Genomic DNA, 18,723 nt, shown 5'->3' on the forward strand with positions numbered 1-18,723 from the left:
ATGCTAGGAACTGCGGATACCTCTATAAAGATGAAATTGTTTTTACCATTTGGGAACTTATTTTTTTAATGGGATAAGAGAGAATGAAATTTTAAAAATATTTTAAAATTTATTATAAGTAATATACAAGGAAGTCATGGAGGCACATTTGAAAAAGCAATATCTTGTCTTTTAATGAATGGAATTAATGATCAGAAGGGGCCTCTTTGCCTACTTTCCCTAGTAATGGAGGCCTGTTCATGTCCATGGTGAATGTATCCCACTTTATAAACTTTCTTACTCTGTAAGCCTACCTTTCTCATCCTCAAAAAACTGTTTCCTGCTTCCTTAAAAATGATAATAATAATCAGAAAGGTTTCAGATGGGTGACGAAGACAGCACAGCATGGAGTTTTGGACTGTAGATTGCATTATGGTTTGCATTAAAATCTTCCCATGTCAGTATTCTTCTGAAGTGTAGGGTTCATTATTTCATTATATGAATCTACCATATGCAATTTACTTAACAAATCTCTTATTTTTTGATATTTTTGGTACAGAATTAACAAATAATGATGTACATTTGTTTCTAAACATACAGCCTTAACAATGAGTGAGATATTTTTCTTTAGAATAAATTTAAATTAATAGTAATGAACACGTAAAGGCAAAAGATATGCATATTTTTAAAGATTGTTTTAAAAATATATTGTCAATGGCACTCCAGAAAGGACATACCAGTTTATACTCCCACCTATCGGGTATGAGAGAACCCATTTCCTATACTCTCATTAACCCTAGATGTTATCATTCCTTTTAATCCTGGACAAATTGATGGGCAAAGAGGGAAAAAGTATGCCTCTGTGTTTGTTTGCATTTCTTTGATTTCCAGTGAGATTCAACATTATGAAAATATTTTAAATTAAGCAATGACATATGAGCTGGTTAGTTTTTCATCCTCTGAAATATACTAAACCAATGAAGAGAAGACAAAATGAAAGAAGGGATTCTGATTTCTATTTTACTTTGCTATTTTTGGCTTGATGTAGAAATATAGACTTTTTATGAGAGCAAGGCACATGGTTACATAAAAATAGGAATTTTAGTAGTTGGAAAAGATTTCAGGAAGATTTATAAATTGAAAAATTTTTACTATAAAGACCATGCTTTTCAGTAATTACAGAATGTCTTTATTGTCACCTAAATTTCATGGCACCTATAGATTTTAATAAAGAGAATACTTCCAGGAAGACTACTTAAAAATAACGATGGTATTTACTCATTCCAAATGTTGCTCATACTGTATCTATAAATGATTTCTTCAACTGATAATGCTTTTTTCCTCTTTGTTTTTTCCTAAGGAAAAACTGGTCTACTTCCTGGATTGTTCTTTCTAGTAGAAAAATTGAATTTTACAAAGAATCCAAACAACAGGCTCTGTCCAATACGGTAAATAATTCTCTATTTCTACTGTTAATCATCTTTTCAGAAATATCGTTGTACTAAAAGTTTGGTTTTGTCAGAAATCACACTAAAACTTCCAAGCTACCAACATCTGAAATCAGATGGAGAAAATGACTCAATAAACTTTTAATCAGATGAAGGGAAATAGAACTTAGTGTCTATTTTATTAAGTGGTGCATTTGGAGAATAATCACAAAATGAGATGAATGGTGAGCAGCTATATAGTAATGTGAAGGTAACACTTCAAATTAAGGTGCCATTTATAAATATGTTATTCTTATTTATGAAATGATCACTAAATGTAGCTACTTGCTCAAATAATGTATTATAAAGAATGTTATAAAATGCATTAGTAATAAATGCTTAACGGATGATACCAAGGGAAGCTGTTTTAAAGAATAAGACATAAATTGTATTAAACCATGTATGTGCATCTTTAACACATGAATTTAAGTTGTTATCTAGCATGCTATAAAGTACTTCAGACATTAATAAATAATAATAAACTATTCATAAATGGCACCTTAATGTAGGGTGTTACCAATGAGGAAACACTCTACGTTAACAAAGTGATTTTTTTCCTTAGTCTAACTGTGACATTCACTATATAAAGCTAACCTTTCTCCACATTTCTGTGATTCCATCTAATGGAGCAAATATAATTTCTGTATCCTGTAGTTATTACAAAGTGAAATTAGTAGGGTTTCTTCATTATACCTGGAGGAGGGCCTCATACATGCCTGCAGAGATTTCACAGTGATAGCTAGCAAGTGGAGGCAATTTGTTGGGGCCAATTCAAGCTCACAACCTTGCTACCCGAGCCAAGAGACACTGTACGATGTAGAAGACAGTGGACAGGGAACATAACTGACAGCCTCCTGTTTAGGAAGGACTTCATAGCCCACTGGCCTGATGGACAAGGAGAGGGGTCGCCTGGCAGGAGTAAACCACAATAAACTAATTTATATTTGGCAGGTAATAAAACGATGGTAAATTCTTTGCTCTCCAGCCACTGTTGTGTTTGCTATGTAATCCTCTTTAAATAGGAAACAGAAAATCATTTGCTAGAAGATTTTTTTTTTTTTAAGAAGATTTTAGCAAGAACAAAAGGTAGCTTTTGGCTTGCTTCTGATAATTGCAATAGCCCTTATCCCCAGGTGGTGTGCTGATTTTGGAGTCTCAGTGTGGGCCAATCTGTAAACTAATTATGAATAAATTAAAAATATATCTCGGTTCTTTGTATTTTTAATTCAAACTGCCTGAGAAAATTGTTTTAGTATTTTGTTTTGTTTTTATTTTTGGCTACAAGAAGGTTGACATAATCTTTTTAAGAAAAATAAAGTACCCCTAAGGGCCAGGCACAAAACAACTCCCATCCACTTGCAGGTCCTTTGTCTTCCCTTTGAATAAGTTCTAAAGGGGAAGTCAGGAAGGAAGGAAAGTGGCTGGCCTTGCTGAGTTAGGCTGCTGAGAAGATGATCTTCATCCTGCTGAGTGAAAAGAATTCCACTGGGAGGAGAGTTTATGTGAATGTGTGGGATAATGGGAGAGATTAGATTCCATAGTAAAGCATTGGTTTATTTTTATTTTATTATTTTAATCTCTTCCTAACAGGAGATATAATTACCAGCTGTTTAATTTTATACAGGTGAAAGAAAACTCCCTTTTAGATTGGAGGCAAACCCTGCAAGTTAGCTTACTAATTGCATCCCTCTAGTTCAACCTTCAGAATTATTGTAAATTGACAATAGACTTGACTTATAGAGGAAATTGGTTAACGTTTTTTTGGCAGTCCGTATTTATTACTTTTGGCCCTGTTTTCAATGCTTTGTACAGTTTCTCCAAAGCATTCATTGTCTTCAAAGTGAATTCAGGGCAGGAACTAACTGTTTTGTGGTAACGAGGAAGAGAATTACAGATTCGATTCATGTTTGTACTGCTGGAATTGTCTTGCTAGTCAACTTCTTGGATTCGTTTCTAACCAAGTATTAAAGGCCTAGTGGGTTAGCCCACATTACCAGTTCTAGTCTCAGAGAAATGATAATGATGACTGCCAGGCCTTGATTAAAGATGCTGTGGCTTTATTTTGGATGGGATTTATGCCCAAGTTTCTGAATTTCTCTTGCAACCCTTTATGCATGTCCTGGTGTTGTTAATTGTGCTTCTGGGAAAGTCTGTCCTTTCCTCCAAGGGATTGATAGAAGTTGCCTGAGTGAGTTAGGAAGGTGATTTAAAAGAGTAAATGACATTTTAATCTTTATACAAATGATCTTTGAATGTTAATGCTGTGGTGAAACAAAGCAGCAAAGTAGCTAGAGCAGAGTTTTGAAGTTGGACCTCAGGGATATAATTCTAGTAGCTGACAAAGTTGCTCACTTCTTTGAACTTAAGACTCCTCACCTGTAAGATGAGAATGGTGACATTTGACAACAGAAAAAATAAGAGATGAAATTAATTAATAAAAATAAAAATACATAATGACTATAAAATAATTATGCTCTATTAATCATAATGTGGAAACAGCCTAAATGCCCACCAACCCAGGAATGGATTAACAAGCTGTGGTATATGTATACCAAGGAATACTATTCAGCCATTTAAAATAAAATGGAGACTTTATAGTCTTTGTATTAACCTGGATGGAAGTGGAACACATTATTCTTAGTAAAGCATCACAGAATGGAGAAGCATGAATCCTATGTACTCAATTTTGATATGAGGACAATTAATGACAATTAAGGACACGGTAGGGGTGGGGGAAGGGGAGAGCAGAGTGAGAAAGAAGGAGGTAGGGGTGGGGAAAGGAAGAGGAGAGAGAGGGAAGAAGGGAGGGGGTGGGGCCTTGGTGCATTCCACACCTTTTAGGGGCAAGACAGGATTGTAAGAGGGACTTTGCCTAACAAATGCAATCAGTGTAACCTGGTTTCTTATACCCTCAATGAATCCCCAATAATAAAATAATAATAATAATAATAAATGAATAAATAAATAAATATGTTGGCTGGGCTGGTGGCTCACACCTGTAATCCCAGCACTCTGGAAGCCTGAGCTCAGGAGTTCCAAACCAGCCTGAACCAGCAAGAGCTCATCTTTAAAAATAGCTAGGTGTTGTGGCAGGCATCTGTAGTCTTAGCTACTTGAGAGGCTGAGGCAAGAGAATCTCTTGAGCCCAAGAGTTTGAGGTTGCTTTGAGCTATGACGCCACAGCACTGTACTGAGGGTGACAAAGTGAAACTCTGTCTCAAAAAAAAAAAAAATACGTAAGTAAATATATTCTATGGTACATGATATAGTATAATTAGAACATATTATTACCCTATATTAATTTTGCATTTGAGCTGATTCAGATATTTATACAAGAGACATATTTAATTATGGAGACTACATAACGCACAGCCTCCAGAAATGAAAATGTATATGCGTAAGCAGCATAAAATGTCATATGCGAGCACTAATACGGAAAATGAAGCCATCTGTCCATCTGGGGCCCTAGATATAACTTCCTGCATGTCTATATGAAGTTTCCCAGAGCCCTTATTTTCTTCCCTTGACTCTTACCCTTACTGTTTTCACATTTAATATAGCATATTACAAAATGATCCCACATTCCATGTTTGGCTCCCTTCTTTCTGAATGAAGTTCTTTTAGTTCATATCTGTCTTATTCTCTTAGAGCTTCTACAACAGAATACCAGCAACCAACTGGTTGTTTTAAATAGCAGACATTTATTTCTCATAGTACAGGCACCTAGCAAATCAGGTGTCTGATGAGGGACTGCTTCCTGGTTTGCATTTAGCCATCTTCTCACTGTATCCTCACTCTACAGTAGAAAGTGAGAGAGAAAACTTTTACGTCTGTTAATATTAGGTCACTAGTTTGATTCTTGAGGTCTTTATTTTTATGACCTAAGTATCTCCTAATGGGCTTACTTTTCAATGTTATCAAATTGGGGTTTAGAATTTCAACATATGAATTTTAGGGGAACACAAACATTCACTCTACAATACCCAAGTCACATTTTTATCCAAAGCAGCTTTCCCCTGAAATAACCACAGAATCACTTCACTGGTATGTGTAGATTAGAGAATTATAGGCTCTTATTCCTCAGTGGTCTATTAAAAGAGCTAGCAGACCGACCTCTTCTGGTTTTGTTTTTATAGTAAGGACACTACATAGTAACCTGCCACCTACTATCATCACCATTTTATAACAGAAAGGACATTATAAAATACTCAATCCAAAATCTAGGAAGGATAAAAATCTCAGAATAAACACATCTCTTTCAAGACATGAAATTATACATCTATATACATAGTTTTATTTTGCCCACTTTATCTCAAATTAGGACAAACTTTATTCAGAGTTTGACTAGCCCTGCAGTGAGGAGGACTGCCAGTGTCCCTAGATATAGTTTTCCTGGATTGTGAAGGAAAGGATAGTTTTCACATTCTCATAGATTTTCTTTTGTATATATACACATATACATATTCTGATCCATAACTTACTAAATTTTTTAAACAAATATTATAAAATAATGTAGAAATAATTTTTAGTAAAATGTATAAAATTCCTATGTAAATATAAACAGTTAATACTCAGTTACCTACATCAGCACCACCCACAACAAGATATAAACCCTCTCAACCTTCTAGAAGCCCCATTTCTATCATTGTCCCTTTGCCATCGTCACCACCTCTTCTTTTTCTCTGGAGTTAGGAAGATTATTTGCATTTTATTCCTTATTTTATTGTTTTTTTTAATATTTCTCCACCTATATCTATATCCCTTAAAATATTAATATAGTCTGTTTTTTAATTTATATAGATATAATTATAGTATTTATTTCTTCTTTTGCCATGTATGTCTTGCTTTTTCTGCCCTTTAATACTCCATCATTCCATGTTTTTCTCTGCTAGTTTGGGAGGGACATACTTTTTTCTCTTCTGTTAGTAGTTAGCCTAGGATTACAACACTGGTTCATATCAAAGACTAAAGTGAGTCAAATCCTTTACTTTCTTCCAAGATATTACTTCAGAATATTTTTAATTCATTTATCTCATTCCTAAGGTATTGCTGCCTAGCATTTTAATTTAACACCACTAGACATTATTCTCTTTTATACAGTAAAGGTAGGTTTATATTTGCTCAATGTTTACAGCATTCTTTGTTATTTATTTCTTCCTGAATCTTAATCTTGCATTTTAGAATTATTTTTCCTTCTGCTTGAAGTGTATTCTAAGAAATTCTTATATTTAGAGTCTTATGTTAGAAATGTATCTTAGTGTCTGCTTATTTGAAAAAAATCTCTATTTTTCCCTCATTTGGGAAATATATATTTTCTCTGGGTATAGAATTTTGAGTTGGCAGTCACTTCTTTCAGCTCATCAAAAAATATCATTCTACTGTTATCTGTCATCCATTATTGCAATCAAGAAGTCATCTGTTAACATAACTGCTATTCTCTCATTGCTCATAATATTTTTCTCATTATCTTTATTTTTCCACAGTTTTAGGATGATGCCTAGAGACATCAATATCTTTTTACTTTTTTCTGCCTAGATTGTTATGCTTTCTGAAATTGTTTATTGATGTCATTAATATATTTTAGAAAATTTTCAAGCATTATTTTTTCAAATGTATCCCCTTTTACATTCTCTTATTTCCTTCTAAGCTTCAAATTAAACCTACATTAAATGTTTCTTCAAATTTTTTATACCCTTCCTTGTCATATCTTTTTTCTTTTTTTTTTTTTTTCAGGTTTCTGGTGAATTTAATACATGTGTCAAAAAAAATCAAAGGCAGGGGAAGGGTAAATAAAATTATAGTGAGGTCAGGGAGGATGGCCATGGAGACACACAAAGAGGGGTGATAAATGGCAGAGTGGGGAGCTGGAACAAATGGATTGCTTGGGTGTCACATCAATCCAATCCATAGTCCTCTTCTGGGAAATTTTTCTCTTTTTGAGCTGCATTGCAAGTAATTTATCTTTATTTATCTTCCAGGTCTTTATATCAGTCTCTTTTTGTGATATGCAATATGGATTTGATTTTAATTCTTGCAATGTTTACTTTTAGACATTTGTTTCTTTGTTTGAACTTAGTATGTGATTGTTAATTGTTTCCTGCAAGCATTTTGAAGACTTTATTTTGTTAAAACTTGGAGACATAGTTGTTTTATAATTGATGTCTTGTGATACTAACATCTGAAGTCTGTTTCAGTTGATTTTTGCTGGTTCTTACTAATGAGGCTTTGTTTCTTGTATGTCTGGTTATCTTTGACTGTGTGCTGATCATTTTTATTCAACTATTATCATAGGAATTTCCCTGAGAAAGTATCCTTCTACAGAGTATTTTGCATTTTTTCTTAAGAAGCCTAGGACATTACCAGTAACTGATTACTTCAATCTAAGTTAATAGAATAAAATTTGCAGGTTATACGTACATAATAAGAAGGCTAGAGCTGTGCTACAACTTCTCAGGGACCATGTTGTTTTTCACTTCTATCCTTCTTTTTTTTTTCTTTCTTCCTAAACACTGTACTTCTACCAAGAAAATCTTCTTTATATTCTTTGTATTCACTTGGGATTGGAGAAAGAGAAAAGCTTAATGTTTGGTGTCCATTTTTTTTTAAATGAAATCTCAGGCAGAACCTTGTTCCCTTATTCTGTTAGGTTGATTGATCAAAGATAAAATGTGTAATATAAACAAATGACTATAGGAAAATGCACTTACGTTGCTTTGATGTTTGGTTTCTCTCACTGCATTCAGATTCCCATCCCCCACAAATATTTCCCCTAGCAGTTCCAACTATCTTTATATACTTTGAATTCTTTTAAGACAATTTTAAAAAATATTTTATCCAGCATTTTTTTTTTATTGTTTCCAGTGGGAGAGTTGATCCAGAAACATAGCTTCTCATTACAATCTACCTCACTTTAATGTAAGTATACATTTGGTTAATCAAGTTTGTGCTATTTATATAAGCCTTGGTGGGAAAAGACTTCATAAGAATATGTATTGAAATCCTACAATGAACAGCTTGCTCGTTAGGGCTACATATAAGGCATAGAGATATAGTCAAGATATATAGTCTTTGCCTTATAAAATCTCTGCCAAAAAATAGGGTGAGATGAAATATGAAACATAGTAGAGTTTTTCTTTCTTTCTTTCTTTCTTTTTTTTTTTAGTGAGCGCTCACATGTGAAAGATTTGAACTGGGACTTAGAGGATGGTTATAATTTCAATACATAAACATTTGTGGGCAAGGAATACAGGGCAAATTAAAAACATGAACAATGGCATAAGACGAAGAACCAGCAGAGTCTGTCCACTAAAAAAGAGAAAAGAATCCAGTAGAAACTCTGTAAGATGACCACCAAGGGACTATAACAAACTGGTCAACATATTAAGGTGGTCAATATAAGGGACTAGACCTACCGAACTGATACGTATATATGTTGCATGCCTAGTCTATGAAAATTAGGTCAACTTGAGGTGGTCAGTGTAGGGACTTGGTCAACTATGGAGTTTCCACTTATTTTGTGTCATTGGAAGACAGGATAAGTGAAAAGGATTGAGAAGAGTGCTGTAGATTGTGATTTGCTACCTGGGACAATTCTGTGATAAGGTATGTCAGTATTCTCCAGATAACTTCTTCTTAGAATAATCTATCATGACTATTCTTTTAATAAACATGTATTGAACAGCTGTACAAGCCAGTGTTATGAGTCTTAAAAGAGCCAGACCTACAGGATGGATCAAAGCAAGAGAGGAAACTGGTTAATTTCAGATCATAAAAGCTTCATCTCATTTAGCATAGGAGCAAAAACTTTTGCCTGAAAAACACCTAGATTATTATTTGTTTCATCTGGTAGTAGAGAAACACTAGAGGAACAGGAGTTGTCAGTTTAATTTATCTTCTCAGTCCTTGTATAATACACCTTGTATCTTTCAGATACACTTACCTATTTTAGTATCAGTGAAGCATTTCAATTGGCCCCAACACTTCTGATTCAACTTACCTTCTCAGTATTTTATATACTTCATGATTTTAGAACTTCTGCTTGATACGCAAGGGAGGCAACTGTAATGTGCATGGTATATGGAAAAGTTGTGTTCCTGGTTTAACAAAATCTATTGATGAAATGCCTCATGGAGAAGAAGCTCTGTAATTTATAGCATCCATTCATTTATTTATTCTAACAACAATTAACTCCTACCAGGTGTGATATAATGCTTTTTCCCCCTAGAGGCAATAAAGATTCCAGATGAATGACAAAGGATTCCTGTTCTCAAAATGCTTATAATATGGTAAAGGAGACAGAATTTTATATATATGTGTATAATTATATATGTATGTATATGTGTGTGTATATATGTTATATACATATGTATGTATATGTTATGTACCTATGTATATGTATATGTGTATATATATGTAGGTATTTTTTTATAATAAGCCATGACAAAAGTGATACAAAATTTCAGACAATATTTCATAAAACCATAGATTTAGCTATAGGTAGTCCTAATAATGGTTAGTCTATGTATCTTTCCATTTGTTCAAATATTATATCAAATATTACTGACATCTTCTATGTTTAAGTTACTATGCCAGATGTTCTGAAAGATACAAAAATGAATCAGAATGAAGCCCTATCCTTGACAGTCTAGAAACAAATAGAAAGTATGCTCATAAACTGAATAATTCTAGTGAAAAAATGAACATTGTAGTTGTTGTAAAATGGCATGAACAGAGGCATGCGTTAGTTTTATGGTAACTGAGATGGGAGTGATTGCTTCCATCTGGAAAGGTTTTTAATTATATTCATAGAGAGAATGACATTTTAGGATGACTAGGATTTTGATGCAGTGATAGGAGAAAAAAGCTTTATGTAAAAATAAGTATTAGTAAACAGGGAAAATTATGTCCTTAATTTATGTTTACTTTACAGATATGTACCAATCTCTCGCCTTCCCCTCATTGCACTGTGTTCTAGTTACTGCTCTTGAAAACATTTTAGTAGAGCTTCTCTGATGTCTGGAGTGAATATTCCCCAGTATAGACTACTTTGTTTATCTTTTGCTAGATGCCTGGGAACAGTGTCAGTGAGCGATATCTTCAAAACAAAGTTGAGCAACAGCACTGTAGAACAGTAAGTAGTCTAATTTTGCTAGAAAGTTTGTGTGGGACTGGTTTATGAAGAACCTTGATTGAGAGAAGAGATGATTGAATTCTCTAAGAAATATAGAGCTTTTTGTAGCTAATATGAAATCTCCTCATGTTAGGAGTGACTCAGTTTTCAGGGACATGTTTGGGAAATTAAGGTGTATTTTTTTCTATTTTTAATAAGAAACACATATAGAACTTGTTACATTATCTGAGAGGCATGTTCTAAAATTTTATGCAGATTGACAAAAGCAATAAGGCCTGAGCTCTTATTGATAAAGAAAAGGGCAAAATGGCTAAGTTTATCATAATTTTGGTTTAATGCATTTAGTAAATCACAAAGTATCTTTTCACTGACAAAATATTTTTATTGTCTTATATGTCTTTGACCTTCATGGTCATTTCTAAAAAAGTTCTAGGCCATAGAGAATAAGCAGGGCAATTCATGCAAGGAGAATTGAAAATATCCAGTCCCAAGAACACAGGTATGTCACCTGTAAAGCAAACCTGAAAGCAGTTTTCTGTGACTCCAGAATATTTTTTCAGGGTTACACCCCACTATTACAGAATAAATCCATCTTGTAAAGTCTTTGCAGTTTGAGAATTTTTTCTTGTATCCACTGCCACCATCCATGGGACGAACTCAGTCTCATTGTTAGGTGGATGAGATCCACTGTTTCCACTATGTTCAATATTGCTCAGAAAACTTAGTATCACTTTTGACATACACTCAAAAGCATTAAACATGTTTTAGGGAATATTTTTTCTCTAAAATTATGTGGTTATAAAGTCAGTATATTAAAAAATTGTTTTTCATTTTACATTGCATTAATATGTACTTTTTACCAAAGGAAACAGCTGGCAAAGTTTCTTCTTTTTAAATTGCATATGTATGGAGTATAATGGGATGCTTTGATAAATGTATATATTGAGGAATAATTAAATCAAGGTAATTAACATATCCACCATTAACTTACCATTTTTTTGTGATGAGAACATTTAAAAATCTATTCTCTTAGCAAGTTTCAAGTATATGATATACTATTTTTAAGTATAGTTAGCACACTGTGTGATAGATCTCCAGAACTTAATTCCTCTTATTTAATTGAAATTTTGTACACTTTGATCAAAATTTTCTCACACCCTTCCATCCCCAGATGCTAGAAACCACAATTTCACTCTCTACTCCTTCTATGAATTTGACTTTTTATGCTTCAGACTATACTATAAATCTATAGTGATCAAAGCAGCATGGTACTGGCACAAAAAATAGAGAGGTAGATGTATGAAAAAGAATTGAGAACCAAAAGATGAACCCAGACACTTATTGTCATTTGATCTTTGATAAGCCTATCAAAAATATAATTTGGGGGAAAGATTTCCTATTTAACAAATGGTGCTGGGTAAATTGGCTGGCGACTTGTAGAACACTGAAACTGGACCCACACCTTTCACCTCTAACAAAAACTGACTCTCACTGGATAAAAGACTTTAACTTAAGACATGAAACTATAAAGATTCTCGGAGTGAGTGCAGGGGAAACACTTCAAGAAATTGGCCTGGGAGAATACTTTATGAAGAAAACCCCTGGGGCAACTGAAGCAACACCAAAAAATACACCACTGGGATCTGATCAAACTAAAAAAGCTTCTGCACTGCCAAGAACACGGTAACTAAAGCAAACAGACAGCCCTCAGAATGGGAAAAGATATTTTCAGGTTACGTTTCTGACAAAGATTTAATAACCAGAATCCCCAGAGAATTCAAACTTATTAATAAGAAAAGAACAAATGATCCCATTTCATTGTGGACAAGAGACTTAAATAGAAGCTTCTCTGAAGAAGACAGGCACATGGTCTACAGACACATGAAAAAATGCTACTCATCTTTAATCATCAGAGAAAAGCAAATCAAAACAACTTTGAGACATCATCTAAGTCCAGTAAGAGTAGCCCACATAACAAAATCCCAAAATTACAGATATTGGTGTGGATTTGGAGAAAAGGGAATACTTCTTCACTGCTGGTGGAATGAAACCTAATACGTTCCTTTCAGAAGAAGTTTGGAGAACACTCAAGGATCTAAAAGTAGACCTGCCATTTGATCCCACAATTCCTTTATTAGGATATATTCCTCTATATATCCAAAAGACCAAAAATCACTTTGCAACAAAGATATTTGCACCAAATTATTCATTGCAGCTCAATTCATAATTGCCAAGTCATGGAAGAGGCCCAAGTACCCATTAACCCATGAATGGATTAATAAATTGTGGTATATGTATACCATGGAATACTATGCAGCCTTAAAAAAGGATGGAGACTTTACCTCTTTTATGTTTACATGTATGGAGCTGGAACATATCTTTCTTAGTGAAGTATCTCAAGAATAGAAGAAAAGGTATCCAATGTACTCAGTACCTTTATTAAACCAATTTATAATTAGTCACACTTCCTTATGAAAGATAAATCACAACTATAGCCCTGGATGAAAGAGGGAAGAGGAAAAAGATGGGAGGAGATGGGAGAGGTTTGATAGAGGGTGGGTAAATGGGGGGAACACACCTATGAAGTGTATCGCAAGGGAATAAGTCAAATCTATCAAGTATAGAACACAAATGTCTTAACACAATAATTAAGTAAATGAGGTGAAAGCTATATTAATTAGTTTGATGTAAACATTCCAAATTATATAAAAAATGAACACATTGTACCCCAGAAATGCATAAATGTTTTCATGATGTATGTGTATATGTCTTAATAAAAAGAAAAATAAAGAAAGAAAAGAATTTCACTTTTTTAAAATTTTATTTCTAATGACAGAAAACTTTGCGAAGGCTGTGAATAAACGGTTAACTTGTTCAAACCACTCATTCAGCCATAACCTCAAAAGCAAAAAAGGTGTAGTATAAAAAGCCTCATTAAAATAATCTGTTTGCTTTTTTAATATTGTTTACTTCCCGTGTGAATAATGAACATAAGCATTAATTAAATAATGCAATGCATACAATACTCATCCACTGTAGTATAACTTTAACAACAAAACAAACTTATATATGGAAGTAAAATGATGTGATTTAGCAAAAAGATGAAAATAGTTTCAATCAGAAAACTATTCATGAATTATTGAGTATTCTTCCGTGCAAAATGAATATAGAATGATTTTATCTTTGTAGAGTGAGTACTGAGCCTTATTCAGACCCCCGCTCAAGGATCTCATGAAAAATGGAGAGGCAAACAAGAGAGCTACCAAGTTTAGCCTAATGAAGGCATTTAAAATCTCTGTTTATATTTTAATTTTTATAATGGTAGTCCTCTTGCAAAGTGAGCATGGTTATCTTTGGTGCAGCTTATTAGTATAGCCATATGTATTGCATCATCATATGGCCTCATCAAACATTTAATAATTAGGAAAACAGGTTACAGTCCAAAATCTAGAGAGTAGTGGATAGAGATGGAAATAAAGAAAGAAACAAAAGAAATTAAATTCTAGTGTTTTATTAATGTAAGCTTTGGAAAGAAAAAAAAGGAGATCAAGTGATCAATATTACTATAAATGAAGCCAGGTTCTCTAGTTATAATTTTCTCAAGATTTGGCCATTAACCATAATAAATTCTATATCTTATATAATTTTTAATAACCACAAAAATCCATGAAATTGATAGAATGCTTTATAAATGGATAATAGTTTACTGTCCCTCAATAAACCTCACCTTAGGCTCTCTCAGAAAACTATTTTAATTATAAAGCTTGCCTCTCTGTGGTTTATCATTTTGGTCAGTGTAATGCATCTGTTTTGGAGCTTACATTTTTCTAAGATAAAATAAACTTAATCCCAGAGTGTATTTCTTAATTTATGGACTATATGTACTTAGTCTTCCTTAAAAATTCCCTACTAAATTGAACTGCTCTGGGAAGCAGCATATCATATTAGGTAGGAACAGAGGCTTTCAAGTCAGACCACCTAGGCTAGGAATCCCAGGTTCACATATTTACAGCTGTAATCTTGGTTGTCTCATTTGCAATATGAGGGTTAAAAGAGTACCTATCTCCTCGAGCTACTTGTGAGAAAATTGGAGTAATGTGCCTAGCACCTAGAAAACACAATAAATCGTAATTATATTTATTATTGCAGTTATTACTACATGAAGCAATGGAGTGTGGTGGGTAAGAGCAGAGGCAGATGAGAGAAGGGGAAAGAGAACCTGGGAAAAAGCCTAATGACCTTTAAAAGGCTTAAGCTAAGAGGTGTCCTATTGTTTCTGCTCAGATGCCAGTGGTGGGACTAAGTAATTGGTCACATTTTGATGCAAAAGGAGATAGGGAAGAAATGGAATGTCCAGCTGGTTTGCTGCTTGCAGTGACAGCTCTAGACCCCTGAAGAGAGAGCACAGCACACATTTTGGTGGAGAACTATCCGTCTCTGCAACAAGAGCAAAACTAGCTGTCTCAACCCTATATATACATTTTTTTTTTTTTAAAACAATCACATAAACAAAGCTTTATGGGAGAGGTACTTGTACAAATCAAGGACACAGAGAATGAACTCAGAAAGAAATGAGGCTGGAAATGACAGGAAACAGTTCCTGGGATGTGTTTCCAGGACGGTGTCCACTCTGGCTGCTACTGTGCAGGGAGCCTCAGCAGACAGGTGCGCTGCTCAGCTGGAAAGGGAGCTGCAAAGGGACTGTGTAGGAAAAGCTTAAAACAATTTGTAGGCTGGGCGGCGCCTGTGGCTCAGTGAGTAGAGCGCCAGCCCCATATGCCAAGGGTGGCGGGTTCAAACCCGGCCCCGGCCAAACTGCAACAAAAAGAAAAAATAGCCTGGCATTGTGGCGGGTGCCTGTAGTCCCAGCTACTCGGGAGGCTGAGGCAAGAGAATCGCGTAAGCCCAAGAGTTAGAGGTTGCTGTGAGCCGTGAGATGCCACGGCACTCTACCCGAGGGCGGTACAGTGAGACTCTGTCTCTACAAAAAAAAAAAAAAAAAAAAAATTTGTAGGAGGGAGGGAGCAGAAGGAGTGACAGAATTTATCTTCCACATTTCTTCCGATTTCTTCACCAACCAGAGTCTTCACTTGCCTGCTTCTTAAGGGCCCTGGCCTCACCCTCACCCAATGAGGGGCATCTGAGGTGGGTTCAGTGAACAACAGGAGAGACTCTGAGGAGGCACCTGAGACATCAGAAATATGCCCAAGATAGTCACCTTGAGGAAATAAATTAGCCTTTTTGTGTAATATAAATGTAAAACTGTATCAGCTTATAACAAAAATAGACTGAGTAGAAGCTATTATATTTATTATAACAAGATTTTAATTCAGAAATAAATGCTCATTTCTTGAAAAAGAGAGAATACTTTCTCTTCAAAAATAAACAAAAACACCCAACATTCTAGTACCCCAAATCACTAGCAAAGTTTTATTTTTCTGAAAATCTGGTTTGATTTGGGCATGTAATATACTGAGAAATTTCATTGAAGAAGCAGTTCCAGTTATTATTGACATCATTTATATTCATATACATAAAACTCACATCTTATAATCAAAGTATCATCTTCTATGGTGACAGGGGCCATACTTTAGACATTAATAAAATCAGGTATCCATTCAGCACTCTTTACTAAATCATTTGGCCCAAATGAGAATTTATAAGTGAGTTTTATCCTCCTCCATGAACAATTTTCCAGAATCAAAACCAGTTATGTGATAAAACTTAATCCCTCTAATCAGATTTTATATTTCACATGTAAGAATGATAAGGACCATTTGAGTCTATATTCTGGAATAGCAATTAATCCAAAATAAAAAGATGGCAGCTAATAACCTGTTGCATAAACTCTGAGCTTTGTCCATTATTTTAAGCCACATCTAGTAATAAGGGTGGAGGATGAAGGACCAGAGGATTGTTGCCTACATACATGCCCAGTCTTCATCGTGGAAACTACCACCAAGCAAAATCTGACCTTTGATATTTTATTAGTACACATTAAAAGACAATGGACCCCAAATATCCCATGAAAAATGGAAAACTTAATCTGAATCAGAGACAAAAAATATTAGAGAGAAAATACTCAATCAGTTATTATTGGGAAATGATGAAGATGGACTAAGAGAATAATAAACATCAGAAGTGGATAAGACCTAGCATCAATTTTTAATAACTTCATATCACTCCAACAAAGAGGCTTTTATATTGTCCAAAAAACAGTCACTCTTACATAATTCTATTTCAGTATTTTAAAAATCAGTCATTTCTATTTTAAGTTTACCCCCAGAAGAAATATATGTGCATTCTTCAATTTTTAAATTCATATTTAGTCAGTTTTTTAAAAGTTTATTTTTATAATGATGTACAATATGATCCATTGGCATCATGCAGTTTATTAACAGACTTTTTTCTTATGTTTTATAGCTGTAGAATCAGAAATACGTTTTCTATTAAAGGAGTCTTTAATTTCAGGCTTCTTGAATAAAATCTTGATCATCTTCCAAATAAATTCTACAACTTTTCTGAACTACTTATTCCAGTGCTTAACACTGAAATGCTGAAAATTTTCCCTTCTAATAATTCCTAGGCCTTTCTGCTGTAGCTTTGTGAATATGAACTACTGATCAGTACAATTTTTACACAGTCCTCTCTCTACTTGTCTCAATTTTCTCCTCTGAGGTTAAATGTATTTGTTGGTTTTAATCTTACTCAAATAAATTTACATTTATCTTTGATACTTATGAATCCACACCAAATCTTTATTTGCTTCAGTTCTTGCCTACAATCAGTATAAATGGAAACATTGTGCTTTAACTTCCTATGCATTTCCCACTTTGTAAATCTCATTCTGAGATGTATTATTTGTTTTTGTTAACATATTGGACTAACCCAGATATTTTTCATTATAATTCTCCATGCAGTTCATCAATTGTTTCAATAGTATCTGTTGAACACTTACTGTGGGCCACTTGGCTAGATTTTGAAAAAATAAATGTAAGACGAACCCAGTTATCTGACTGCATAGCTGGAGGGAAGAGTCAGCCCCCCCAAATGGTTACAATTCACTCTGTGAATAACACAGAGGGTTGCAAACGAGTATGTTTTGAAGTAGGAGAAAGGGAAAGGAGTGACTTGCCCAACAATAAGGAGAACCTGTGGAGACCTTCTTGGAGTTGCATTGTGAAAATGAGCAGGCAAGCAGGCTGGGTTGAAGAGGGAGATAAATGTATTCTGGGTGAAAAGAATGAATGCATGTTCACATCCCAAAAGTATATAATTGTGGAAACGTGTTGTATTTGGTTGCTGCCATGGCTATAGCTAATGTGGACTAATGAGGAGAATAATTGGAAAAGGAATGAAAACAAGAAGGATGGGGAGGAGAGGATACAAAGCAGCCTGTATGTACCTCACTGATAGATTTGAACATTATCCTGTCAATAATATGCTTTCCAGGAAAATAATGTGAGGTTTGTAATTTAGGGGGGAAAAAAAGTCAAAAAAGTGAAGAATGAACTGAAAAGATTTTTATTGGTCACAAAGGCAAGAGCTAGAATAATTTAGGTGGGAGAAAATAAAAACTCAATTGAGGTTATGATCATGAGATAGAGAAGATGAAGCTAATTCTGGAATTGGGGCTGCTGTGCCTTTTGATTTTGGATGGCAAGAGAAAGGGCGAAGGGTTAAAAAATTTTCAGGTGAAATTATTAGTGATTATTTTTGAAGACAAGCCATAAAGAAAAGGGGCCAAGTCTGTGAACACAATGATTCCACTGAAGAGTCTGTGCTATCCTCTAGTGACGGCGTAGAAAAGGCCTGAGAGAGGGACGGAGGGAGGGGGGTGGGGCCTTGGTGTGTGCCACACTTTCTGGGGGCAAGACATGATTGCAAGAGGGACTTTACCTAACAAAATCAATCAGTGTAATCTGGCTTATTGTATCCTCAATGAATCCCCAACAATAAAAAAGAAAGAAAAAACAGTTCTGGCATGTGGAATAAGCTGTGGGCCAGAGTAACCCCCCGAGGAGTCAGCAAATGACAGGTGATGGTACAGGACTGGGAACATGACTGACACCCCCTGGAAGCAGTGAGCTGGGAGAGATAACAAGGGCCTAGAAGAATATGCCAGGG

General features: G+C 34.6%; 1 protein-coding gene across 5 annotated transcripts in view; it reads left to right on the top strand.

Moving 5' to 3' along the window:
• Positions 1–18,723, top strand: part of LOC128570679 (rho GTPase-activating protein 15-like) — a 333,490-nt gene that overhangs the window by 24,106 nt on the left and 290,661 nt on the right. For 3 of the 5 annotated variants that reach the window (XM_053570057.1, XM_053570058.1, XM_053570060.1), the window contains 2 exons: positions 1,340–1,427; positions 10,531–10,596. In XM_053570057.1, coding sequence (XP_053426032.1) covers positions 1,340–1,427; positions 10,531–10,596 — 154 coding nt within the window. Of the gene's footprint in view, positions 1–1,339; positions 1,428–9,698; positions 9,752–10,530; positions 10,597–18,723 lie in introns of those variants that run through there. The other 2 variants (XM_053570061.1, XM_053570059.1) reach the window with 2 other exon arrangements.

Source organism: Nycticebus coucang, chromosome 18 (genome assembly GCF_027406575.1).
Source record: "Nycticebus coucang isolate mNycCou1 chromosome 18, mNycCou1.pri, whole genome shotgun sequence".
Classification (NCBI taxonomy): Eukaryota; Metazoa; Chordata; class Mammalia; order Primates; family Lorisidae; genus Nycticebus; species Nycticebus coucang.